The sequence below is a fragment of the Scophthalmus maximus genome, chromosome 8 (assembly GCF_022379125.1).
Source record: "Scophthalmus maximus strain ysfricsl-2021 chromosome 8, ASM2237912v1, whole genome shotgun sequence".
NCBI lineage: Eukaryota > Metazoa > Chordata > Actinopteri > Pleuronectiformes > Scophthalmidae > Scophthalmus > Scophthalmus maximus.
Genome location: NC_061522.1, coordinates 14,897,501 through 14,925,000, shown reverse-complemented (window position 1 = coordinate 14,925,000; position 27,500 = coordinate 14,897,501). Strand labels below are relative to the sequence as shown.

The window sequence follows — 27,500 nt, the reverse complement described above, 5'->3', positions numbered from 1 at the left end:
GATAAAATACTCACATACATACATACATACACACTGTATGAGAATGAGTTGATGTGAGGAACTTTTGCACTGGGAACAAGGGTGTTGCTGAGGTATTTGCATATACTGTTTTGCAGGTTTGGGCACGCTGGCTGTTGGAAAGTGGTGTTAGGTTTAAAACTGTCTCTGGAATGGTTAGGTTGAAGCCAAGGTCCCTTTCCAACATGATGCCTCAAAAGTAAGCTTGAGTTCCTGTCTTTAAATGGCTTTGAAATGAAAGAAAGATATTGGCAGAATTAAAGACCCAGTGCGTTTTTTTTGTGGTTGGAAGTGAATAATGAGTGGGCAGTTTCGATTGTTGCTCTGACTGTTGAGAGGCAAACAAACCAGACAACAATGAAACCCACACTCTCCTACTGTACATCTTCAGCAGGATTCAAGTGATTAAGGTCCTGATGGTGGAACAACTGCCTGCTAAATTATGATCAGTTTTTATCCTACACACATAGCAACAGTGCAGACAGACCAAACCACACTGAATTAGGTTTATCAGCAAGATGTATTCTGCTTATAAGGTTTTTCTGTCTTGTTGAAGCAGAGCACTCCTACAAGTACTCTAAGGCTACATCCATACTAATACAGCAGTGTTTTAAAACTAAAACAATCTTCATCCAGACAACAATTTTATTTCCCTATCAGAATTAATCTCTGGCCGTACGAACAGACCTCAAAACCATGTTCAGTTATGTGTAAATAGGAAGCAGATTGTATACTATGGAGATGGTTGCTTAGTTACAGAAAATATTAATAATGAGAAACAGCAAAGGTGAAAAGTAAGAGCGGTATTTCTTTTCTCGGACCAACGTCTAGGTCAAACTTGTGCTTAAAAAGTGTTGAGAGCATTTTGCATTCACCGCTGGTAGTCGAGTCGTGACTGATAAGAATCAAGCAGGAAGAGAAAGAGAGTGACTGGGTCATCGTTTCCAAATATCCCCCGCTTTTGCCCGTCCACACTATAACGCTTCACCAGAGTTTTCAAATGAACACGCGCCAACAGCGATTCCAAACTACTCAGATTTAGGTGCTTGACAACGTCGTAGTGAGGACGGCAGGCGTAAACGTAGCAGGAGTGATATGTTTTAAAACGGAAACATAGTAATGTGGATGAAGCCTGCCGTCTTGTCTTCCATTTACAGTGTTGGACTTGGCATACAGCTCTGTTTATTGAGATGGATTGGCTTCATCACAAATTAATTATGATTAGCAGAATTGACTTGTGTTCAAATTCTACAACCACTTGGGATTGTCTTTTTCCTAGAATTCATATTTTAAAACAGGAAAATGAGTGATAGCCATTTCTTGGTGTACTAGAGTCATAGAGGGTTACAATGAATATCCATATCAAATTTCATGGCAGCCTGGCCAGTGTATGGTCAAAAGTAAGATGTGTGTAAGCATCAAGCAGACGGTGATTGTAAGATTGACTTATAAATACTCCTCACTATACTTGACTGAAATTATAGTTGATTGAGTGCAACAGTCCTTTAGGTTTTAACTGGTACTGTAAGTCCCACATACAAATTTGTACTCATGTATTTTTCTAAACACAAGTTGTGAGGATTTGAATATTTTTAACATCCTCAAGTTAAACCCCTGAACCTGTCTGTATTACAATTCCCACTATTATGAATCCCTCAATTCTTTATACTCTGATGCTTCATGATCACAGTCACTCTTGTTCTGCATGTGTGAAGTTATCTTCAGTGAATTTAAGGATTGCTGTGTCCATGCTTAAATGTCATTTTCTGGCGATTTCACCTTATTCCAGAGGATAAGGGACATTTATTGGTTAATCTAAATATCACTTGTCTCATTTAAAAAGCTGTACACGAATGAATGCCCTTAAAAGTATTTGGTATACATGTTTGATTTTTTATTACTTGTGGTAAACTAACACATGTTTGTGTTCTTGTCAGGATCTACGAGGGAAGATGCACGCAAACCCTGGTGGGTGTTAAGAAGAAGAAGAAGAAGTGATGAAACATTCATCTGAAGGTCAGTTCCTCATTTAGCTTCCATGTGTTTCAGAATAAGTCCAACAGCAGCACTGACCGTTTCAGCTACTTTTTCCTCTGTGTGCACAGTAAGATGACATACTCGCTCAAAATGCTGATCTCACATGCAAGCCAGAGAGCGAAGCACCCACGTGTGATGTGTTTACTGATCACTGGCTCAAGGTTATTATTAACATTTCGCAGCCAATAACATTAGAGAAACAATCCACAGCTTAAGAACTAGTCATTTGTCTGCTTTGTGCTATAGTGTGGATCAATTGCTAGCGGTGAATGCAAAATGTTGTTAAAAATTATTTTCGGTAACAGTTGTAGCTCGTCATCGGTCCAAGAAAATAAATCTCTGCTCTTAGATTTCAGTTGTATTTTTTGTTACTTAGTAACCAACTGCAGTGTAGACAATCTGCTACCTGTTTACACCGGTTCGCACAAGCTTAGTGAACGTGAAAATCACCTTTTATTCCTGAGGTCTTATTTACAGCACTACTCCACTGTTTAAATCTTCTCTGGTCAATGGAAGGAACTGGGTTAACACTGAGTTAACCGTTAGATTTGTTAATATTTGTTACTGTCACCTTCTCTAAAGTAGTAGACTACTCGGCTACTACAATTTGCTCTTGTGAGTTATGTAAATGCTCAAAATGTATGAGCATACATGCTCAACACAGTAAGCAGCAGCAGCAACCTCATCTTTCTTTTGTTGAGGTGTGGTGTAGTTGCTCAACCATTCCCTCTGGCTTGGATGTGAAAAGAGAATAATGCCTAAAATAATACACAGAAATTGAACGTTTGGTTGCCTTCTAAAGTAGGCATAGTTGAAGTCTGTTTTTGTTTTTATACACAGAAGATATGTGACAGTAGCTCTACCTAAAGGCCCGTTGATAATAACAGTTGAACACCAATAAAATATATACTGATCATGTTATTTAACATCCAATTCATCTACATTTTCAGGTTTAGTTATTAATTCAATTAATTGAGTGTATTGGGAAACAATATAACACTCCAGCTCACCCTTGTTTTGCATGTTTGTCTAACGCAAGTGTGCTTTGCTCAAGTGGAGTTGGTCCACTGCTGTGGCAGAAAATGAAACATGATATTACCCCACACCCCTACACAGGGATTATGTATGGGGTTTGTGAGATAAGGACAATTTATCCTGAATGCAATTTGCAACCTATTACATATTTAGAAAACTACACAGCTCTGAGCTCTGAACACAGTCCAGCCTGTCGTCAGGTTTAAAGGGAGACAACGCTGCCGTAAGCTTTAGGCAAATAGGAATACACACAAACAAACCCACTGACACATTCTCAGGGCCTCTCCCTGAAGAGAAGAAACCGAACCATGGTGACACACTCTCAGAGGAACATGTGATGTCACCAAAAACAAGGGGGTGGATGTGGCTGACACACACACACACACACACACACACACACACACACACACACACACACACACACACACACACACACACACACACACACACACACACACACACACACACACACACACACACTACAGTCCCGCTGATTCAATGGTCAAGTGACGAGCTGTCGAGATGAACCAGTGAATTATTAGACCGCAGAGAAGCTTAGACATGCAGGGCCCCTTGTTCCATGTCATGTGATCACATTAGTTATGAATGATGTCATCGTGGACAAGCCACTTCCTGACTCTGCTATCCATGACTGCGTTGAGTGAATTGACCTGTTGACCCCACACATCTGAGGTTAGGGAATCATTTAATCGTCTCTCCCGAGGTTTCCTCCTTTATTTTCTTTACATGCTGAGGTTTTTAAAAAAAAATCATTCACAAAACCCATTTATTACATTTCAAAATAGGATATCACAACCATATGTGGACAGTACATAAGAGAGACATGGTTAATGATTAGAAATGATCCATGTTTACTCAGCAAACATGTCCTTATGGTGCTGCTGCTTGCTGACATGCTACCATTTCCTCTCACAGCTGAGCAAAAACACGGTCAAGGATTTGATGAAAAAAACGAGTTCATTCACAAGATATTTTTGAGAATTATATTTTTCTGGTCTATTTTGTCAGAATAGGCCTGTTGAAGAAGTATTTTTATTATTTAAAATCCCCTTTGTATAATTTCCCAACACTGCTGTGGTCATGGAGCAACTCACAATAAATGGCAAATTTGTCTTACCCAGGGTGGTGCTAGTTCAACTTTTTGTTGTTGTTTTTTTAAAATATATTTGCAACAACAAATTTATAACTATACACTCTGAGCGAGCAACTCATCTCCCCCACTTCTCGCCCAGGTACCTATTGCCTCACATGTTTGGTTGGGTTGTGACACTCAAACTAGATAAATGAATAAAGTAGTAATGATAATTGTCCTCCTCTCTTGTACTTGTCTGTTCTCCAGGTCAACCTTTCTTTGGTTTAAGGTTATTTGAGATTTGAATTGAGGAAACAACAATTTTTCCTAGCGTTTCAACAAATGATTCTTTTGAATATCTAATTAAGGACTTGGTAAAAAGCGAATTAAGAAAAATAAAGTAAGTTCCTGGCCTGATTTTTAACAATACATTCTAATAAAGACGTTGAATCCCCAATGGGTGAAAATGTATAACAGTTAGTTTGCGAATATTATATAGTTTAAATAAAAAATCAAGTTGATTCAGTATATTTGTGTTGGTAAAACAAAAAAAATTGCTGTCCCTAGATGGAACCTTGCTTAGGCTTATATTTGTGTATATCTCTTATTATCTTTCCTCTTGAGAATTCAATCTGCAATCTGCTCCCATTAGTTTCTCTGTGTGGATCCTAACAACTGCCTGTCTACGTGGATAGACTGTGGTCAGCAGCACTTGAGCACAATGTCCATTAGCCAAACTCCTCACTACTTCATTATCTAAATGGGTGAGTTCCAGCCCCTGCCCACCGCACCACTAAACCGCAGGTTAGATTGCCAGGAGCCTCCTCTCTGTCTCAGGAGGAGTGAGCCAGGCTTTCTGCCCAAATGTTTTACACACTTACATTCCTATTACCATAAAAGTATTACTGAAATGCACTTTTGGAGGGTGAGGGCAAAGTAAGCGACGCGCACTATATGTGAAGACCTGTCTGACCGTGGCTTGGCTCTGAAGTGGAAACTAGGTTATTGACTGAGATGGTGTCAGATTTCTCTGCTGCTGCCATTCCTGCTGCAGACGCCCCGGGTCTCACATTGATTTTGTTTTGTTTTTTTCAACCACAACTCCAGGACAACTTCAAGGCATTCAAGACCATAATGACATAATGGATGTGTTGGCCAAGGCTTGTGACATAATCGGTTTTATGTCTGCAATGTCTGTGAGTTTTCCGTAAATACTATAATGCTGCGAGGCATTCTGAGCTCCAGGAATAGACTGACTGGTTGTTCCGCTGTTGACTGGGATTGGTAAAGACTGGAGGACGGATGAAAGTAAGTTTGACCACATTGTCCCGTCCCTGAGCAGACAAAGAGACGGGCGATGAGTTACTACATTAACTCAACTAAGAAGACTTTGGATGTCATTTATGTGTTATTTGTGTGCTCCATGTGCTCATGTTCTATACACATATTGTTGTTTGTAAACACTGACTGTGAGACAGTGATCCTGATTCATGTCATGAAGCAGAACACGCTTCAACTAGTAGATCACCATCATAACAGCGGTCGAGGCTGTTTTCAATTCAAGCAGAGGACAAGGATATGGATTACCAACCACCTCCAGCATGCCTGATGATTGGAGAGCTCTATTGATTGATTTGCTGTCGTCTGATGTCACTCCCAAAGGCTTAACAGCTGGCATATCAGTTTCTTTTTCATTAGTGTTTCAAGTATTTACATATAGGTGCTGCAGCATTCATTTATGATTTATAGTTGGCCAACCACTTCCCCCATAATTATTGTAAAGTGTGGCTGAGCTGGGTGCCACTGTATAATGGTGTGTGTATATATATATATATATATCATAAAATGATGGATTGCCCTGTGCAGTTTATACAAAGATAGATATCAAATAAATATCTCTTTGTAGTAGGGCTGCTGAATAATCGTATTAAGAACATTTCAGTCTCAACTCACATCTCAACTCACATATCAGCTGCATCAAAACAAGCGCTCCTACTTTCTCCCGTCAACAAATAGCCACACAGCATTACACCATGTGATGCAGAGCACCAGAAACTGAGCATAGAAGTGAGAGACAGCAGCGTGTGACGGTGTGAGAACAGAAGAAGAACAGGAGCATTCCCTCTCTGCTGTCCAGAGTTGATATGCTTGTCCTGTGTTGCATCATTTTATCGGAAAATATTCAGTCCTACTCGGTGGTCTGCTTTGTTTGTTTGTTGATATTCTTTGGCACACATTCACAATGCAAAATTGCAGCAGCAAAATCAGTTTTGAATACTTTCCTTATACAGTAATTACAATAGTTAAAATCAATGACCGGAAATTGCCATTCAAAGTAATCAAAAACCAAGAAAAATTGGCAAAGATATTCGTGTGTGTGTGTGTGTGTGTGTGTGTGTGTGTGTGTGTGTGTGTGTGTGTGTGTGTGTGTGTGTGTGTGTGTGTGTGTGTGTGTGTGTGTGTGTGTGTGTGTGTGTGTGTGTGTGTGTGTGTGTGTGTGTGTGTGTGTGTGTGTGTGTGTGTGTGTGTGTGTGTGTGTGCTTTGAAGGAATATTGGCATAGCATTATTTATACAATAACAACATGCATTCAGTAGTAAAAAAAATTATTAAATTGGCCACATGTTTTAGCAGTGCTAGCAAGTTTATTTTCAATTCATCATTATAGACATTAGTCATGTTTGTTGATATTGATTTTTCATTGTCATCTTAAAAAATGGCTATTTTTTGAAAATAGTTTGTCAGAATGTTTTGTTGAATTTACAGAAATCCTGTTAAGTAATCCTACGTTACAAGAGATAGTCTGTAACCTCATATCAAAATATTGAGATTGTACCTTATTATTGCATTTAACATCCGAGCATGACCTTCTAACTAACCACATCCTCCGATTGTGCTGATGCAGATCAACTTTAGACTGAGACGATTTCTATTTCTGACATAAAACTTTTTTTAGTGTCATTAGAACAGCTGTAATGGCCATAAAGATCTGTGGTTCTGATGGATGCATGTGGTGTGATAATAGTTGGTGTATGTGCTTAAAAGTAGCTATATATTTCTTTCTCAGCAGGACTTTACTTAGGTATTTTACTTCAAAATAATCTCATTTTGCATGATATTTTCTTGCATAATAAATATTCCAGCTATGCTAATTGTTTTTCTCATCTCCAGCAATCTGACAGAATGGCATCACAGGAGGGGGAGGAGCCTCCTCCAAACCGAGGCCAATCAGATAGCCGCCTAAAGAGCAGGAAGCCGCCCAGCCTTGTAATAGCCATCCCCCCACCTGAAGTGATGATGTCCCATGACCCCACAAAACAGGTAGGCTCATCATTTTAACCAAACCCTGTAATTTGTTCCTTTGGGTTGATGGACAGATACTCTGGAACAAGATGTCACACCTGCACGTCATTTAACTTGGCATATACAGGGAAGTGAACTTTATTTATTTATAAGTTCAAAAGCATGATGGCGTGTTTATCCTCTGTGCCTCTGGGCCTTTTGGACAGCTGTCTTGCAGTTAATGGGCACAAGGCCATGCATTCATCCCCTGTGGGCCCCATGCTCAGAACACAAATGATGGCATTTCAGCCACACAACGTAGCAGGTAGTCAGGGTTTAATTGAGCCTGCTACAGTTAAACTGTGCCTAAAGAGACACTGGCATAATAGACATTCAAATGTTGTGTGAAAGAATAACATTTAAGAAGAGGCCGGCATGTGCTACAGGTCTATTGTTATAAGAAAGAAGAAGAAGCACAAACACGCTACTACACTCTCCCTACAAGCTGTGGTATTTGCATTTAGTACTGTAGTTAATACAGAAGCAACAACATGGACATTTAAGGGATAGTTCAGTGATTTTGAAGTGGGGTTGTATGAGTTACTTATGCATAGTTAATATGTTACCTTATGTAGACGGTGATTAGCATAATTTAACGGAGTTTAGAGGAGAAGTGAAGTAGCGTAAGTCTTGAGTCCCACTGTTGCAGAGGGGAAGACCGAAAAAACGTCTTTTTCGGCACATTTTTAAATGCTTACCTTAAAAATATATATGTTCAATTGTACGCTGAAGGACGTATTTTTTCATTGCTTCAGTTTTCCGCCGGACAGCCGTTTAAGTTTGCACTTTCTTTTAAAGCGTACTTTGGCCATGTGTTACTGCGCCAACTCGCCGCGGTAGCTTTGAGTCAAACAGCTGATTTGCAGAGTGATCCCTTGCCGGCGCGAATTGGTGCAGTAAATACAAAACTAAGCTTGAAAAAAAAGTGCAATTGAATGAATGTTTTTTTAGGTAAAATGTGGCGAAAAATACATTTATCGGTGGTCCACTCTGTAACAGTGGGGCTCAGTCTTTCGCTACTTCCACTTCTCCTCCAAACTCCGTTAAATGACATCCCTGATCACCATCTCCATAAGGTAACATGTTAACTATGCATAAGTAACTCATACAACCCCACTTCAAAATCACTGAACTAACCCTTTAACAAAAAAATAGTTCTTGTCATTACATTCAGGTATTATCTGTAAACCTCACCTAATGCACTAAAACGTAAGGAGAGAAGATTTGTTAGGTCTTATTCTGTGTGCTGTCTTAGTCAGACACATTTAGAGGAGGAGCATTTAGTCTTGTCACTGATCCTGAGTGTTGCAGCCGCAAACCAGTAAAGACTGTAGACAGTCCTTTATAATTATCCATGTCCGTATGTAATCTGTGCGTCTCCTGCCTTGCTGCTGCTGCTGCTTTATTAAGGTTATGGTAACATTCCTGCATCTATAATAGTTGCAATCAAGTATAACTTATTTTTCCACTGTGTGTGGGCACAATTTATATCCATTGTACTGTTGCAACAGTTATAGCTATACTGTAACATAATTTATTTCTGCTTCTTGACAGCCACTGCGACCGTCCCTGAAAAAAAGCGAGAGTGGTCAAGCGACCGGCTCTGTGTCGGAGGGCACGAGTGGAGCCGGGGATCGACCTTTCTTATCCAGAGACAGGAGGGCAAAGTTTGGCAGACAGACATCGCTGTCTCAAAGCATCCGCAGGTAAACTGGAGAGTTTGGCGTTTTAGTAATTTGCACTATTGTTTTTGTTCAGCTTGCTTACAAAGATACACAAATAGTGACTGAGGTCATGAAACCATAAAAAAACAGCCAACAAAGCACAAAAGGTTATAATACAAGAAGTGAATCTGCTGTTTCCTCTAAGTCCTTCACTCTAAAGAGTGAAACACTGTTCCCCACAGTTCACAGACTAAATGTTTCCTCTTTGGATTCTTGTGACATGCTTGATCATGGAGATAAACACTGCAGGTATAATGCCTGATGTACAATATTTACATGTGTACAATATTCAGCTGACCTCCATGTTATAGGCTCATATAAAGGGGTTTCAGTCGAATTGTCACAGTGTTGATCTACCAGCATTTTGGTTTCAAGCTTCTGCTTCCCGACAGATTTGGTTCGAAGCTCTCAGTTGATTGTGTTTTTGTGTGTTGGCTTTATGTGACAATTTTAAAGTTGCTTTTTGAATACGTTTGTCGGTTTGTCATCTCGCAGCTTAAATGCAACTCGCCACCTTTGTGTTCATCTCATTGTCCTCTAACACAAAACTATTTCTCATATTGTTTTGATGTTACTATAAAAAACTGCCTCAAACAGTGAGTATGCTGTATTCTCTCTTTTCTTCCTGTATTACCATGCCATACCATGTTTCATATGTTATGTGATCCTGAGTACACCCTCTTGCTGCTCCTCTAGGAACACAGCCCAGTGGTTTGGCGTGGGGGAAGACTGTGAGACCAAGCAGCAGGTATGGCACAAGAAGAGCCTGCGCCACTGCAGCCAGCGCTACGGCAAGCTGAAGGCCCAGTATAGAGAGCCTGACACAGCCACCAGCTTCGACCAGGGCCTGGACTCACCGGCCGCACACAAGATGCCAAAGGTACCGAAAACAGAGGTGTACGTTTACTATCACACATTGTAATCCATGCAGTGATTCCCATTGATTTAGATTTTATGTTATTGCATGGATAGAATAAAATATCCTGCCATGGTAATGTGTTACACAGATGAGATGAGACACAGCAGGCTATCACGAGGTCTGTCGACTAAGCCTCCACACAGTTTCACAACCAGCCAACAAGAAATAGCTCAATGTAATGACACTGAGAGATATGGGAGACTATTACTTTTTGACAGATCAAAAAGAAAATGGGAAGAGGCAGAGACCGAGGAGAGTGGGAAAATGTGTTTGGCATGAATAAAGCCAGAGGTGACAGACATGGACCATCTGTGTCCCAGACGAATCACAGTGCTCCACACAGTCCACTCAGTCAGTCGTCCACTATTTAGTTTTTTTTCTTCTTTTTTCATTTATTGCTCACTTTTAATTCCGAACCTAATTCGCCTTTGCATCGTAGAAGGCCAGTGATGAAAATGTCCAAATAGCAGTATTCTGTTATTTCCTCTCACTATACACATGCATATACACAGACAAAAAACTAATTTCATCGTGTTTACTTACTATCTATGGGCGACATACTGTTTCTCTCTTTTTGTCTGCTCAAGACTTGGAACATGTTGTCCTGTTAAAGTCAGGGTCCAACTCAAATATACATTTTTTATATATGTCAACTGGGCCCTCCTTTCTGCTTTTGGTAGATTGTGGATCCCCTGGCACGGGGAAGAGCCTTCCGTTGCCCAGATGAGTTGGACAGTCGCTCCCCCAGGACACCTCACGCTGCTCAGGGGGGTCCCATCACCCCGGGGGTCACCTCACTCAGCTCTTTCACCAGCCAGCGCTCCGGGTATAGCCGCTTTCCCAAACGCAAGAGGGAGTCCGTTGCCCGCATGAGTATCCGAGCTGCGTCCAACCTGCTGAAGGTGTGTAGGGTTCCCAGAAAGCGTGTGTGTTTGTGTGTTGGGGTGTATTCCAGACAGGAATGGTTAGAAACTAACAAGAATTGAGTCACATTATTTTTTTGCATGTGTCAGTGTTTTCAATTTTTCTTTCTCCACTACAGCCAGCAGCCGTTAATTCTGTTCTGTCCAGTAAAAACAAATAACAGATCTCTGTGGATTTCATGGTTTGGGATGGGAATCAATTTTTAGAAAACTTTAACACAGTGAAAGCAAATAATCAATCTGGTATTCCAACGTACAAATTTACAGTATTTAGACTACATTCTTTCATATTCTTTTGTGTCCATAATAGGCAGAAGGTGCAATGTAATTATCTGTTCAAATGCAATAGAAACACATTTGAGCTCATGTGACACAAATGGTACATATACTTTTGCATACCCATTTCATATTTAATACAAAATGTTATATTCTATGAAGATAAAGAATTATCTTATTCCCTCTATAGTAATAAAGAAAAGGAAACAGAATATTAGGGGCATCCAGACTTTTTCGTAGTTCAGTTAGTTCGATCCTTTACTCGGTTTAGGAACAACCCCAAGAAACTGTATTGTGATATTATTTAATAATCATTATATGTAAAAGCAAACTATTATAGAATCAAATATTTGTGTGTGTGTGTGTGTGTGTGTGTGTGTGTGTGTGTGTGTGTGTGTGTGTGTGTGTGTGTGTGTGTGTGTGTGTGTGTGTGTGTGTGTGTGTGTGTGTGTGTGTGTGTGTGTGTGTGTGTGTGTGTGTGTGTGTGTGTGTGTGTGTGTGTGTGTGTGTGTGTGTGTGTGTGTGTGTGTGTGTGTGTGTGTGTGTGTGTGTGTGTGTGTGGTGTCCAGGGTCGTAGTGGTTTAACGGGCTCTCCGACAGGTCGCAGTTTCCCCAGAAGGAGCTTTGCCAGGCCCAGCTGGATGGACGAGGACATGGTGGACTCGGCCGACACGTCTGAGTCGCTCTTTTTCAGCAAGGTCAGCAGCCGCTTTCTTAATCTTGCTGTTAAATCTTTCTTCGCAATTTCTCTCTGGTTCAACTTTGTGTGGAATTGTTTTCCCCGTCTTCTCTTAGGAATCAGACTCCTTTCTTTTGCAGCCACTTCATTTCCTTCTGTCCTTGTCTTTGAACATTTACAGCATGTGGAGACACACAACTGCATCCAGTTCAGCAGCAGTGCTTCTCATCTCTTGCCACAATTGTCTTCCACTTTCAATTCAATTTAAAATGTTCCTCCTCAGTTGGAGTTAGATGTTCGAGATTCACATTTAAAATGATGGACTGTTTTGCCCGGTAATACCTGGAAGTTGTGCATTATCTCATCTGTTCTATATTCCCCCTTTCCCTGACTACATCAGGAACCTATTGTCTAAACATGCATGATGCCTGGTCTGCCTTACCGCTCTTCCCCCTCTCTCCCTTCTTCTTTCTTCTTCTTCTTCATTTTTTTCTTCCTGCACTCCCTCTTCCCCTGTGACCTGTATTACCTCTGATGTTTAGGTTGATGCCCATGGTGAGCTGTACTCAATGGCTGATGATGTATTTGAATCTCCACCCATGTCCGCGTCTTTCGCTCCCGGCGAGCAGCCTGACCACAAATTCCCAAGCCTGTGAGTAAATACTCAGCCAAAATAAATTCCTAAAAGTCAGACAGCAGTCTCTTAGGAATGATGCTGCACTGGGGTCAGTGAGGACCCTCAGAAAGTTTTTTTCTGACACTTGTGAGTTAGTGAAAATGTCATGCTGACATACCTTTTTAATGTTACTCTTTTTTTTCTTTAATTTTCTTCTGCTGATATTTGCTTTTCATATAGATGGATTTCATTCATGCACGTCTTTTCTTTTCTTTGCCTTTACCTGTCCAACCACTCTCGCCTCACCCTCTCCTTTTCCATTTCTCTCCCCACCTGCCCGGCCTCCTCCCATACTCCAGTAAGGACGTGTCCAGGACGCCCAGGACGCCAACAGTAGTGCCTGAAAAGAGCCGTCCTCGCCGGGGGCGTCGCATCGCCTCCCAAGTGAAACACTTTGCATTTGACAAACATAAGCGTCAGTACGGCATGGGCGTTGTGGGGAAATGGCTGAACCGGCACTACAGACGGAGCCTCAGCAGCAATGTGCAGAAGCAGCTGGATGACTTCCACAGCCACAGGTTGGGAATGAGTAGATGCTAATGTTCCCCCAACATAATACTGGATAATTCACAAACTTAAAATTATTGACTTGTGGAGCTCAGTCAGAGAGAGAAAACGAAATCAGCTGCTTCACTGTTTTATTTTATACTTTAGGCAGTAAAAAGTGACTTCTGGAGAGAAACATTTTCTACAATTCTGATGTTTGAAGCCATGACTAACAGTTTTTATTGGTTGGTCATTATTTAAACCTTACTTGATTTTTTTTTTTTTTAATACATTTATTATTTTTTTTGTTTTTAGGCCCTACTTTACCTACTGGATCACATTTGTCCATATCTTAATCACACTGCTGGCCTGCTGTACATATGGTTTTGCCCCTGTGGGGTTTGCTCAACATTCTACAACTGAACTGGTGAGTTAAGATCTGAACTCTTGAGTCTGCTCTCACAAAATAATTTGAAAACAATCTCTGTTCATGAAATAGTAGACTTAAAATTAGAAAGTGATGCTATTTTGACTATTTTCATTTATATCTGCTCAGTCAATTCATTGGTGAGAATAATAAATGTTAAAAATCAACTTTGAATTGATGTCTTTTTTTAATCTAAGTAAATACGGTTCATCAAATAATAATAATAACATTTTGTGCGTTTGTCCTGTATTGTATGTTTAGCATTTACATGGACAACTGTGTCATTCTGTCACCCCTGTAGGTGCTGAAGAACAAAGGCATTTATGAGAGTGTCAAGTTTATCCAACAGGAGAACTTCTGGATTGGTCCCAGCTCTGTGAGTCTCTTGCTGGTCTCAGTTTAACTGTTGTGTTACACTGTGTGTTTTTTACCATGCACTTGGATGGACATGCACGTAAGATGTTTGTTTTTTAATGTACAAAAACAAGTGAACACCTCCCTAAAATGATAATATAACACCATTACAGATAAATGAAGGTCACTCACATTACTCTACAGTTTTGCAATATGTATCAGTGGGTGACACCAGACACCTTCTGCCTTGCTAGGTGGAGGGTTACACCCTTTATAGTTATTTTCTTTTTTCACTTACTGCACTTCCTGTTGCATAATGTTGGCCTGGCTAAGCTGTAACTCGCCTCACACTGTTATGTGTGAATCTGCAAGGTTTCAGTTGGTTACTTTCCAAAAAATGTCAAGCAGATCATGTTTGTTCTCTGCATTCAACATTCAACATTTAGATGAGCATCAAGTGTCAGTATCTGAACCTAAAAAACAGTCAGTTGCACACATTCACAACTTGTTAAGAGGCAGAAAGATAAAATCTGAATCCAGAAATGATGCATGTAAAGAATCCTTTTAGAGTTTTTTTCCTTTACATCTCATTATTGTGTGTTGATTGCCATCTTGTGCATCTTTACCATAACTCCCTACCTTTTATAGGAGGACCTGATCCACCTGGGGGCCAAGTTCTCACCATGCATCCGTCAGGACAGACAGATAGTGAGTCTGATCCAGAGGGCCAAAGACCTGGAGAGAGCGTCTGGCTGCTGCGTTCAGAATGACAACTCTGGATGTGTGCAGACCCACAGCTCCCACTGCTCCGTATGTTGTTTACAGTGCACTTTCATGATAAAAAATGTATCTGTGCACATGCAGTCACAACTAGTGATATCAAAAACGAGTGCACATCTAAAGCCACAGAAATGGCCTTCACTCTCAAACACAGTACATTATAAGACGTGGTCTTATTATCTGCATGGGTCTGGTAATCACACATTCACGCTAGTTACTAACAACGCACATTCTTTACATACTTCCTCTCAGTATTTTCCATAAATTACCTTTGTAACATGGCTTCCTCTGCTCTTTAAAGCTTCTCTTCACAGATACACAGACCTGAATCACTTAAAAACTGCAGGTCCTCAATTTGACATCAAAGCTGCTTTAAGAGACAAAGTAAATGCATCGAAGATTAAATGAAACAAATCACCAGTTACAAATTCTCTATACTCAGATATTAAGTTTAAGTTTTTATTGAAAAAATGCTAATCAAGAAACATTTATTGGTAGTGTATAAAAATACTGCACCCTGTATATACTTTTGAAATAATTGCGACAATTCAATACTGACATAACTGTGCATGCAGGAGACGCTGGCCACATTTATCAAATGGGAAAATGAGGATGTGGACATCAGCAGGTCCTCTGGTTCTGTCTGTCACCAGGACCCAAGGTGAGGACACCCGCAATTTCTTCTACACAACATGCAGAACACTTTAAAGACACAATTAAAACCAAGTCAAACTTTTCTACCTCCCGTGTTGCCGTGTTGTGACCAGAGTGTGTGAAGAGCCGGCCTCTGCAGAGCCTCATACGTGGCCCGATGACATCACCCAGTGGCCGGTGAGGGGACACTGCTTATTTGAAAAATAATTTTCTAGCATTGAATCAAAACATACTTCTATGCTACTCTGTGTCTGAAATCTACAGAGGGAGATAAGATATAGAGTCTTATTGTATGTCTGTGTCATTGCTCATCATGTGTCCTTCTCCAGGTGTGTACGTATCCTAAGAAGTGGAACCACACAGGTTACAGACACATGGACTGTAAGATCAAGGGACGGCCATGCTGCATAGGAACTAAGGGCAGGTGAGACTCACAGGCTGGTATTTTCTTTGCCTTGTGTTGTTAACTGGTTCAGGACATGCAGATATCACTGTTCCACTTTTTTAATTATGTACTTGCTAAACTGCCATATCCTTGCTTGAAAAGTTGTAATTGCATTTTGTTTTGTCCTCCTGTAGATGTGAGATCACCACCAGAGAGTATTGCACTTTCATGCACGGTTATTTCCACGAAGATGCCACACTCTGCTCACAGGTAGTGTGTGTGTGTGTGTGCGTGCCTTGGTTGTATGTGTGTGTTGTTATGTCTGTATATTCCTGACCTCATGAACTGCTCTTGTGCAGGTTGACTGTCTGGACGACGTGTGCGGCTTGCTGCCCTTCCTTAATCCTGATGTTCCAGATCAGTTCTATCGTCTCTGGCTATCGATCTTCCTCCATGCTGGGTACACACCGCACCCCCCAAAAACAGCCTTAGACAAAGACTGAATTTTTTTTCATTTATTTATTTGCTTGTTTTTACTAGTTGTTTGCTGTCACAGTCAAACCATCTCATCTTGCCATTAGCTATAAATGGGCTGTTTCAGCTGAGTCAGCAGTACAGATGCAGCCGCTGCGGGAGTAGCACTCTGTAGCTGCTAAATATCACTGAGAGAGTTTTTAATATGCTGAGAGAAAGTGACTGTTATGTTCATGAGCTTTTTCAGTCATTTGATATGAATAGTTAAAATAGCGTAGTTTCCAGGATTCAAACTTGATGAAATATTTCCAAGTGAGGCCCCACGTGAGCCGTTCACTCACATAAGTACTGTAATACTTAGTGCTAATACTAGGCACATGTGAAACCCCTCAGGTCTACTTTGAAAACATCCAAAGCCAACAGGCCAACAGAGCTGAATGAAAATACTGCAAATATGCATATTTGATATTATGCACTTGCTAAAATACCACCAGACTGTATATATATATCTGCATACTGTCTGCTTTTTTCCCTGAAATGTTTTACCAGATGGCTGTTTTATCCTGTGTAAACTTGTCTTATCTTGTCTTAACCTGATATTATTATTTTTTCTATTATAATGTTTTACAAATGTTTTAACTTCTTTTATGTGAAGCACTATGTGCTGCACTATGTGCTATATAGATTGTCTTTTTTATTATTATGTCTAATATTGTGTGTGTGTGTGTGTGTGTGTGTGTGTGTGTGTGTGTGTGTGTGTGTGTGTGTGTGTGTGTGTGTGTGTGTGTGTGTGTGTGTGTGTGTGTGTGTGTGTGTGTGTGTGTGTGTGTGTGTGTGTGTGTGTGTGTGTGTGTGTGTGTGTGTGTGTGTGTGTGTGTGTGTGTGTGTGTGTGTGTGTGTGTGTGTGTGTGTGTAGGCTCCTGCACTGCGCAGTGTCGGTGGTGTTCCAGATGACCATACTGAGAGACCTGGAGAAGTTGGCAGGTTGGGTCCGCATCTCCATCGTTTACATCCTCAGTGGCATCACTGGAAACCTTGCTTCTGCCCTGTTCCTGCCCTACAGAGCGGAGGTGAGCTCTTCACACAAACACATGCACAACTGCACGGTAACAACAACAAAATTCACACGTGTAGGTGCATTTCTTTGCAAAAGCAAGCTCTAATTCGAGGATGTAGGAAGTGGAGCAGCATGAATACACTGTTAATAAGAGCACGTCAGCTGAAGGATTTGGTGTGGGCTTCACCAACAGCCAAAATAAAAAGTAGCAAATTATTTCCTATAAATATCAGTAGGAGCCAGCCTGGCAGGCAGCCTTCTCTGTGAAGATCATTCTTAAGCAGCATCCCATAACACAATGTTCAGTATTGTTCATGTCCTTAAGGCCACATGATGTCTGTGTTGAATTTACAATTGAGACACAAATATTTCTGTCAATCATACCTGAAATGGTTAAAACCAACATCTTTTCTCACAGTTAGGTTTAGAGTTTTTGTCTTAATTACCAACATGGTTGTGTTACAGTGACCTTTTTCAGGTTTGCCAAGAAAGCTGATTTATTTTCATTACTTAAGAACTCACAGTTGAAACACACACGCACGCACGCATATGTGCAGTTTCCCCCTCAATGGCTTAGCTCAGCTTATCTTGGCTCACTTACTGGAGGAGTTTCTCCTGCTGGGGATTATCACAGCAGACCATCGACAGAGGTCCAGAGGGACACAGGAAACACCTCACAGTGTCACTGTGCAAGTGGCTGGAGAAGCTGAGCTCAAGCTCACAGCACATTACGAGTCCGGTCCACTGTACCTGAGTCATTCCTGCAATGAGAGTGTGGCAGTTGCACTGCTCATCAGATGATATTGGTTGTAGACCACCGATAAATACAAAAAAACTAAACACAGACATATAAGAGCAACTAAAAGGCCACACCTTTAAGACAGACCATAGTTTGTGTCTGTTCGTAGGGACTCATTTTAAATTAACAGCGGAAACAACTAATGGAAAATTAATATTCACTATCAAATGGACAACGAGTCAAAGATTGGCTCCTGCAGAATCTCAAAGATGAAACATTTCACACTAACAGCAAGTATGTTGACTATGTTTGCAATAAAGATGTAGCCTCGGCGTCGCCCCATGTGCGGAGGCTTGAGTCCTCCTGCAGGGGCCGTGGGTTCGACTCCGGCCCAGGCCCTGCTGCATGTCTTCCTCCACTCTATCCCCCTTTCACACTAAACACTGTCCTGTCAATAAAGGTTTAAAAATGCCTCCTCCCCCCCAAAAAAAATCTCTTTAAAAAAGTAGCCTTATTGAACATGAATATAAGACTTGGCTCTAAATGAGGGTATAGAGTTATTCTTTGTTATTTGCAAGCCTTAAAAACATTGATTTTCAACTATAATTGTGGCCATATCAAATTAAAACTCTACATTTGTTTGAACTGAAACTTGTCTTCAAACTTTGTTTTCCCTTTTTAAAACCCCTTTTTAATTTTCTGTATCAAAGAGACAAATAGGAACATTTTGATTATTGGACCGAAAGTTTATTAGGGGAGAAATTATTCCTTGGTTAAGTTCATTTGTCACTTGGGAGGAGTGCAAGATGAATTCATGCTACCACCATGTTCACGCCTACAGGACATTGTCACCATAGTGAATTCACTTCATAATGTATGTTGGATGAGCTAATGGAAGGTTAAAGCAATCCTTTTGGTATTCAAGATTAAGTGGGAGTGTATGTGGTTGCTGAGTCAATTGCAGCTACTTACTTTCTTAGGTGATGTCTGTACGTGCTTTGTGTAAGTGACTAACAAAAGCTTCCTGTTATTGTGACATTCTCTGAGAAAATAGAAATATACACCTCGATATCCTCTGATATTTAAAGCGTATAAATATTTCCATCATTTGTGTAAACACCATTGGCTAGAAATGGCAAAATTGCCTCTGTCCTTTTTAGGAATAATTGTACTCCTAAAGAAGTCTAATAGTTTCTTGATCGTGGTGTAATGTTTGCAAAAACAACCTGTTGATCTGTTCAAAACTACCAAGTGAAAAGAACACAGCCTGGATAACCTACTTCTTTCTGGCACATCTGTTCTCTTCATTGTGTCTGTGAAGGCCACTTTCCCCTTTAAGAGATTAGCCTAATGCCATTGTGCAGGTTCGAAAAGGCTACTGCCAAAGAACTTACAAGAAGGAACAAAGACAATTGTTAAAAAGATTAGACCTTGCTTACATGGCCTGTTCACCTGAAGGAACAACAGGGCTTTGTTTTAACACAGTCCACGGTATAAAGCGTGTGGAGCAAGTGCAGTTAGGGCTTCTCCAAATCCAACTTCTGCCAAATAAAAATAAAAGTTCACTGCACCAGGCGCATGGTGGATTGGCGGATTGCTTTTATAAAGGCAGATTTGCCAGATAGGAAAAAGCGTCTCTGTAGAGAGATGGATCTGCTTGTGAGTCAAAACATCCAAGCAGACAATCTTAAACAAAGAAAGGATTCCATATGCGCCCATGTAGGCACATATACTGTATCTATCATATCATCCAATAATGGTATGATGCTGCACCACTGACTTCAGTCCAGATGTTTGTTGGTCAGTCATGCAGTCACTTTCCACTTTTTCTAGAAAGCAATGTGCCTGACCTCACCTCTTTGCAGGACCAATTCACGGGGAGCGAACATATAGCAAGAGAATTTGCTATATGTACAACTTGCGAGCTGGACGGGAAAGTTACAACTGCGTCTTCTCCATAAGCCGGCCCCCAGTTGCTCTCATCTGCGTGGTTTGTCATGAGCTGACTCTCAGGATGACGCACCTTGACATGAGAGCCAGAAATCCCACTGCCCAGCTCTCCTTAGCACAGACCAGCTCACAGGTCTTCACGCACCAAGAATAACCAGAGGAAACACATGCAAGGCACAACTCAGGGCAGTCAAGCCACTTAAAGAGGCAGTTTAAGTGGATTATCCTTGAACTGTCGAGTTAAAGAGACCCCGTGGCTTGAGCATCAATGACCCAAACAGTAGCTGTGACTGGAAGAATTATGATTCACACAGGTAACCCGGATCTGAAGAATAATGAAGGTGCAGCAACTTAAGTTTCTACTCCTAAAACTCTACAGAGGAATACATAAAATTCAGTTCCATGAGCTGTTATTAGTATTTTATTGAACTTTATTTGATGAAATGAACCGAATGTCTCTTGAATTAATAATGGCAGAGACTTTGCTACACTTGACCCCAGAACACGTTCCAAAATGGAGATTATAGACGTGTCACTTCCCTGCGGGATTAGGAATTAGGAGGATAGTCGGCCTGTCTGGGAATGCACTGGTTTGAAATGTGAGCTGCCAAAAGGCTAAACTGTTGTTAGCTGAAGTATACGTGACTGTGGCTGCTTTCGGACCAGCACTGATCTCCAAATGATTTCCTAAACTTTTGCGGAGGGGCTGTATGTTAGAAAGGCAATGTCTGCTAATGTTGCTCCAGATATTTTCCGGGACTTTTCCTGCCGGCGTCTGACTCTTAGAACCTAATGCTGCGTTCGACATATGTGAAAAAATCCAGAAAATATCCCTTTTCCAGATTTCATGTCTGAAAACCGCGTTTTACTTTGGTTGCTTTGGTCCTCCGCAATGTAGGGAATAAACAATCCCTTTACATAAAAGTGTCAGTGCTATAGTGGAAAAATAAATAATGGGAGCTCACAAATCCAACAGTTGATCATGACTATGTTATCAAAGTTGCCCTCCCTGTCTCGACCCCTTTTGTATTTTCTACCTCAGCCTCGAGAGTGGCGATAAGCGTGTTAGGAACGTGTCGGCCTGTGTGTCTGGGCCGTGTGGGTGCAGTGCAGTGCCGTGCTCTTTTCTGTTTGAAGGAGTTTAATGTCTTCACAGATTAGCCATCTGTCCCCGACCAGGCCAAGCCTCCAATCTCAGCCCTGACGTCACTCTAATCTGCTCACCTTTACTGCCTGATCCAGGGCCCGGACTGTAGTTCTAGCCGCAGAAGCTTCATGCGAACGACAAACGCCAGTGAGACCGACCGTCCCCAAACCTGTGATCAATGTGATATTGCTGCTTTACTATTTATCACAACATCACCCAATGTGCGTCAATTAGCAGTTGATACGGTTTCCCCAGGTCAGGATTAGATCTCTTAATGGTGGTTACCATGAGTATGTTCAAATAATTGTTACCTCAAATAATCGGTTACCCAGAAGCTCTGTGTCACCGGTAAGCAGGATGTATGCAATTTATCTCCAGTAAGACATTATGACTGTCCTGCATGTGTCCAGTGATCATACATGTAAATCTTCTGTGTACAGTTTGGAGGGTGCTTTCTATCTAAGTGGGTATAAAGAAGAACTGTTTCAGGTTCTTGTCTTGACCAAAACCAACTGGCCGCCCGTTGTTAAATTGGTCTTGTATTTGAATGTATGGTGATTCTTGTTTCTCTCTCTCTCTCTTCCTCCCTCCAGGTGGGTCCAGCAGGGTCTCAGTTTGGTCTTCTTGCTTGCCTGTTCGTCGAGCTGTTTCAAGGCTGGCAGATGCTGGAGAAGCCACGGAAGGCCTTTTTCAAGCTGCTGGGCATCGTCCTCTTCCTCTTCCTGTGCGGCCTCCTGCCCTGGATCGACAACATCGCCCACATCTTTGGCTTCCTCAGCGGCATGCTGCTCTCCTTCGCCTTCTTGCCCTACGTCACCTTCGGGACTTTCGACACGTACAGGAAACGAATCCTCATTGCTGTTTCAATGTTGGCCTACATCGGGCTCTTCTCGTCCCTCATCGTCTGGTTTTATATTTACCCGATTAACTGGCACTGGCTGGAGCATCTCACCTGCCTGCCCCTCACGAGCAAGTTCTGTGAAAAGTACGACATAGACCATGACATTGGCGATGTGGTGCACTAGTCACAAGGCCCTTGATGATGATGTCTTGCATGGCCACAGTGTTGGTGTTACTGACCCATGTCCATTTCTAACCAATGTCCAGGTCGATTGGCCTTTCTGAAAACATGGCAATTGTGTTTTTCATTCTCTCATCAAAAGACCTGGTCAAAGTCCTTATGAATGGAACGACATCAGTCTCCTCATCAGCATGTCATTTGCCTGATTCTTCAAAACTCAACTCAACCTTTTTGATCCTCGGTCAAGTCTAGCGTTTCAATTTGCCAATGAGCCCCAAGATTCTCTGAAACCAGAGGACAGGATGATAAACTCCGGATGTTAAAGCGGCATAGAGCTGTGTGGACCTTCAGGAAAAGTTCAACAGAACGACAGACCGTCTGCTTCTTTCAGTTGGTGAAAGTCACATCAGTCTAACGAAGCCGAATGAATCGGGAGGACGTGGGCATCTCGGGGCCAAATGGGCAGCTGAGCTGAAGGACGTGTGACACCACGGTGGGTCATGAGGTATCCTGTTGCACAGTGATATGAGATCAATCAGATGCCTCCTTCCCGTGATTGCCCTTGTCAGTAACACATCTGATTTTACAGCAAAAGATCTGATGATTTTAATGTACTTGAACACCTTCTGGCCGTTGACGGTGAGGTTGAGGTGCCACAGCACTGAAAATGGCTTTAACACTACAAAAGGCTGTCACTGTTTTTGAAAGTTTTCTTTTGCACTTGGCATGTCAATATTCACTGGAGTAGTGAAATGTTAAGCTAAATGTAACGAGTATTAACTGTGCAGCCGGAATTAATGTCAATGGTCAACTTAGGCAAGATTTCTATCTAAAACCACTAGTTGCCTTAAACAGATTCTGCCATTTTATGGAGACGGCTCATCAAACAGCTTGTGATCAGCTCACCCAATGACTTCTGACCCCAACCTACCAAAGCAACCTACACAATGTTCTTAGTCAAGCTCTTCTTTTAATGTCTCTATTTGATCACGTTGTTTCAGTAACACGGTGGTGCCTAAACCATTTTGTAGATTCATTCTGAAAAACCGTGAAAACAATATTTATTCTCTGAGTAGTCAATCGTGCATTTTTGTTGGATCAGAGCAGGTTTTTCTACCTTATTCTTTGACAGTCAGAGTCACATGATCACATCGTCACTGGAGCCTTAATATGTTTGTGAAATATTGAAATTTACTGTAAAAGGCTCTTTTAAAAAATGTAAACAAAGTTTGCACTGTCCTTAACAAAAACAATGCAAGACAGATGATTTTAAACTATTTCAATTATGATGTTTCCACAGACATAGGATTTCCCTCAATGCTAACCTCAACCTGACACATAACGAGCTGTTTTCAGACATGAACTCAGTCCGGAAAATGTCCAGACACAATTTTTCCAGATTTTCACATACTCTGGAGTTTGACTTTAATGTATGAAGAACGCAGCAGGAGATTCAAAACAGCAGTCACATTTACAGAACGTACAGAGTGGCGCTTAACTAAAGATCCCACTCACCCCTTGAGAATGTTCCTGCTGTGTTTTACCTCGGACAGTTTCCGCTGGCCGTGAAATAATCCGATTCAGTAGCAACATTTGTGAACATTCTTACATACAGTCCCTCGGCAAAAGTTCATCAAAATGTCTAGACTGCTTGTCTGAAAGCAGCTCAAGTTGATGGTTGCTGTCGTTGTTGGTCCCTGACAATGTGACAAGCGTGACAGTATGACTTCAGAAGTCTTGACACCTGAAACGAAACACATTTCCACTTCCTGGCTTTGGACATTAACTTGGATCTCGTATGTTGTTGTCGTGCACTGTGGCGCGTGTTGACGCCTGCTGTTAGGAAAGCCACGATCATGACTGTTGTGTGGAGGATTATGTGAGGTACTAAATGAGATTATGTGAGTTAGATTCAGGGGCTTATTCACTCATAATCTGGTGTTGTTGAAAACGTGAGTTATAAAAAATAAATACGTGCAGAATAGGTTCTTGTTGGACAATTTGAGTATTTTAACTTCTTTTAAGACCACTGCGTTTCAACGGTAAATGTCAGTCTGTTTTAAGCCATATGTCCTCATACAGTACGTGGGCAAAGTGTGATAATGACATCCAGCTCTTCTCTGTGCCTTTTGACATGTGCGCATGTCAATGTTCGATCTGAGCTCAACAACTCTCTTCTACAAGCATGACAGTAATTGCTGTGTCTGCATTGGGACCAAATCATTTCACTCCTCTTCTTTGTAACGGAATAAAAAGGGACTTTTTTTTTTTAAGAATTTGAGGTTATGGTGAAGGTACTTTTGTGTTCTGTTTCAGTTTTGTATGTGATAATCTAAGTGTGCTAAAGCAATCATGTCAAAATAAATGCCACCATAGTAACTGAGAGGTATGTGTTTCTTTATGTGAAGTTTCATTCCATGACAGTCTCACTGAACACTGTCACCACAACTCAGTGTCCCTCGTCAGGTTTGGAACCACACCAGTGAGTGGTTTGACACTTAAAGAGGACTTGAATAAGTGCAAATTATATTTTATGGATCTAAAATAGTTGTGTATATGAAACAAGCACATAAAAACTTTTCATCTGGTCACCAACATGAATAGTAAGGTCGTGCACTTTGACTGGAAGTTGCAGAACTACTAAATGGCTAAAGGCTAAATTGTGGTGTGGTTCTCAACTGCTGTTTCTAAAGAGTCAAGAATAGTTTTCAACCGTGGAGCCAGCATGGGAGATTATTCCTTAAAAAAACAAAGACATCAGCAGGTCCCTGACAACAGTGCAAACTCCATCTGCTGATGAGGAACATGTGAGAAGACAGAAAGTTCCAGAACAGCTGCTAAATGGATTTTGTGGTGAGATGTGTTTTCTCAATGACTATTGTGTTAGCTACTGTTAATAGGGAGTAAATGAAAAGACCTAAGAGCAGACATGGTAGAAAATTAAATCTTTATTTTTCAAAGAAAACATTAATAAAAAAATGTCTTGATTCAAGACTAGAGGCAGAGGTGGTGACTTCTACCTAAACACATATTTAGGCTATTTAAATATACTGATTGTATTTGAGAGTTTACGTGTACATACAGTAAAATACTCAGGCTATATTTGCTCTAAAATATGCATCACATACCGTACAACCCTGACAAACATTAGGAACATGGTGAGAGTGCTGCCACATGCTTTTGTATAAGAGCCACTCAGAGATAAATAGGGTCACTTAAAATAATTCACTCATCTGACGCTCGTGCAAATATCCCTCCATTTTGATTCCATGGTTACTGAAGGTTAACAGGTTACTTTGGCATGTTACTGTGTTGTTGTACCGTTACCTGTACAAAGTAGACATCAGCAGTGATCTACTGCTGCTTTGAAAGGCATACAGTTCACACAAAGCTCTAATGTATACATTAATAATGGCTATATACTAGTATCATTGACTAAAAATGGTCCTTTTGGCTCTATATACGAGCCAGAGGCCAAGTTAGACTGGTTAAATAACAAATAATTAAAAAGGGCAAAGCAGGAAACAAGGCAGCTGCGTTCTGGTGAATATGATAATAAATGTCCAGCATTTATCACAACAATGAAAATAGTTTCATATAAAAACAAAAAGTAACATTTAAATTTGCTCTAATGATTTAGATTTTTGTTTGTTTGTTTGTTTGTTTTAGTTTCAGTCAACTTTTCCAAACAGCTGTTGTTAGCAGCTGGGTGACAGCTCTTCATTTCATGTCTCTGCAGACTCGCGGTCAGAACACACACGTGCACACTGACCGTCTGCTGAACAAGTCTCTCTCACAGTGATCATCACAAACACAATCACTGTGCCGGGCGTTCACGGACAACACATCTGCTCAGACGTCCCCCTCGTCCTGTTTCCACGGGGCTGACCAGGGAGAATCCACACCAAGTCCCCCTGTCCTCAACAACCACTGTTACGACGCATGAAGGCGTGGCCCCTGACTGGGTAGAGCATCTCGATGAACGCGAGGGGCCCCACCGTGATCTCACTGGGGCCCTGCACCTTGAAACCCGACTTCTGGTAGAAGGGAACCAGGAAGTCCTCGCACATGAGCACGGCTCGGCGGACGTAAGGCAGGCACCTGAGGTACTGCAGGTAGCGCCACATCAGGATGGAGCCTTTGCCCTGCTGGCGGAAGGTCCGGTGGACAGCCAGGACGTGGATGTGGACGGTGGTCCCGTGAGGCTTATGGAGAGTCAGGGCATCCTGGAATATAGGGAAGAATAGCAGAAGTGTCAGATCAGGTACACACTGTAATTGACACATTTAAACTAACTGCAGCATAACGGTCACTGTCAGTGTTAAAATATTTATCATTTTGTCTTATCATTACTGATGCAGTAACATATAAAAACAAAGCTCTTTGATGCTGATCATGGTTGAGGTTAAGTTTAAGTTTATCTGAACGATTAAATATACTTTTGGATTGTGTAGAATATGAATCTGCAAATAAATAGCTCCACGGAGGGGAGTAAAAGATTGGAATATAACAATTGTAAATGTCATGATGATGTAACATTGAAAACTCAAGTAAAAACTCACATTTTATTCATGTATTTCAAGTTTAAGTGGATATTATGTTATTCTCATTGAATGAATGAGCATGTTAGAAATAAAACCTTTGAATCTTGTTGTACACCATTTCAGTTTTTTTCCCTGCAGGTCAAGAATGCTCCAAGTGTATATTTAACATGTTTTCATTCACAATTTCCTCACAGGCAAATCTTTTTTCGACCTGGCAATCTTGCACCACGTTGTACAAAACTGCTCAAGACTTTGTATCTTTAGCTTTTTGGATCCTACTGTTCAAGTGATATTTGACTGAGGTGACCATAATGTAAACTCTGTGAATTTCCGAACACATTCCTCCATGACTATACTCTCTACTATTAATTTCTTTTGAACCTTTTCCTGCCAGTCAGACAGTCAGAGGTAAATCTCTGTCTAGGTGTCCTTACCGTGGTAAGCCTCTCCTGGTCCCACAGAGAGCCGATGATGAAAGCCACCAGACGTCCCTCCTCGAACCAGCCAAGGGACAGCTCTGGGCACAGGCTGAGGAAGTGACGCACCTCGTCCAGGTGGAGAGGACACTCACCGGACACCGAGATGAACGCTATGTGGAGAAGGAGGAGGAAAGTCAGTGTGATGACAACCAAAACTTATAAGACTGTTCCTTTCTAACCATCAAAACATCACCTTTGCATATGGGAAAAGGGTATAACTTAATTTTGTAGACCTACATATATGGGTCATGTAATAATGGAGGTTCATTTGCCTATAGACCT

The 27,500-nt window shown here is 41.2% G+C and overlaps 2 protein-coding genes across 6 annotated transcripts in view; one reads left to right on the top strand and one right to left on the bottom strand.

The window, feature by feature from the left end:
- The window catches only part of LOC118312486 (inactive rhomboid protein 2), a 28,698-nt gene extending 4,120 nt beyond the window's left edge, over window positions 1–24,578 (top strand). Inside the window, exons 2-22 of one of the 4 annotated variants that reach the window (XR_004794234.2) lie at window positions 1,956–2,034; window positions 4,836–4,947; window positions 5,291–5,491; window positions 7,354–7,503; window positions 9,079–9,230; window positions 9,945–10,128; window positions 10,848–11,069; window positions 11,936–12,064; window positions 12,588–12,697; window positions 13,021–13,239; window positions 13,523–13,634; window positions 13,936–14,010; window positions 14,637–14,798; window positions 15,344–15,429; window positions 15,536–15,599; window positions 15,752–15,846; window positions 16,002–16,077; window positions 16,167–16,267; window positions 17,198–17,351; window positions 21,184–21,321; window positions 21,768–21,903. Coding sequence is in view for 3 of the 4 variants with exons in the window: in XM_035637089.2 (XP_035492982.2) it covers window positions 5,486–5,491; window positions 7,354–7,503; window positions 9,079–9,230; window positions 9,945–10,128; window positions 10,848–11,069; window positions 11,936–12,064; window positions 12,588–12,697; window positions 13,021–13,239; window positions 13,523–13,634; window positions 13,936–14,010; window positions 14,637–14,798; window positions 15,344–15,429; window positions 15,536–15,599; window positions 15,752–15,846; window positions 16,002–16,077; window positions 16,167–16,267; window positions 17,198–17,351; window positions 21,768–22,199 (2,529 nt within the window). In the remaining variant the exon portion in view is untranslated. Of the gene's footprint in view, window positions 1–1,955; window positions 2,035–4,835; window positions 4,948–5,290; window positions 5,492–7,353; window positions 7,504–9,078; window positions 9,231–9,944; window positions 10,129–10,847; window positions 11,070–11,935; window positions 12,065–12,587; window positions 12,698–13,020; window positions 13,240–13,522; window positions 13,635–13,935; window positions 14,011–14,636; window positions 14,799–15,343; window positions 15,430–15,535; window positions 15,600–15,751; window positions 15,847–16,001; window positions 16,078–16,166; window positions 16,268–17,197; window positions 17,352–21,183; window positions 21,322–21,767 lie in introns of all 4 variants that reach the window. The other 3 variants (XM_035637089.2, XM_035637093.2, XM_035637090.2) reach the window with 3 other exon arrangements.
- A 547-nt stretch (window positions 24,579–25,125) lies between these two features.
- aanat1 (arylalkylamine N-acetyltransferase 1) overlaps window positions 25,126–27,500 on the bottom strand; it is a 6,085-nt gene continuing 3,710 nt past the window's right edge. For both annotated transcript variants that reach the window (XM_035636575.2, XM_035636577.2), the window contains exons 3-4: window positions 27,174–27,328; window positions 25,126–26,421 (exon numbers count right to left, since the gene is read on the bottom strand). In XM_035636575.2, coding sequence (XP_035492468.1) covers window positions 26,116–26,421; window positions 27,174–27,328 — 461 coding nt within the window. In that variant the 3' untranslated portion in view covers window positions 25,126–26,115. The remainder of the gene's footprint in view (window positions 26,422–27,173; window positions 27,329–27,500) is intronic.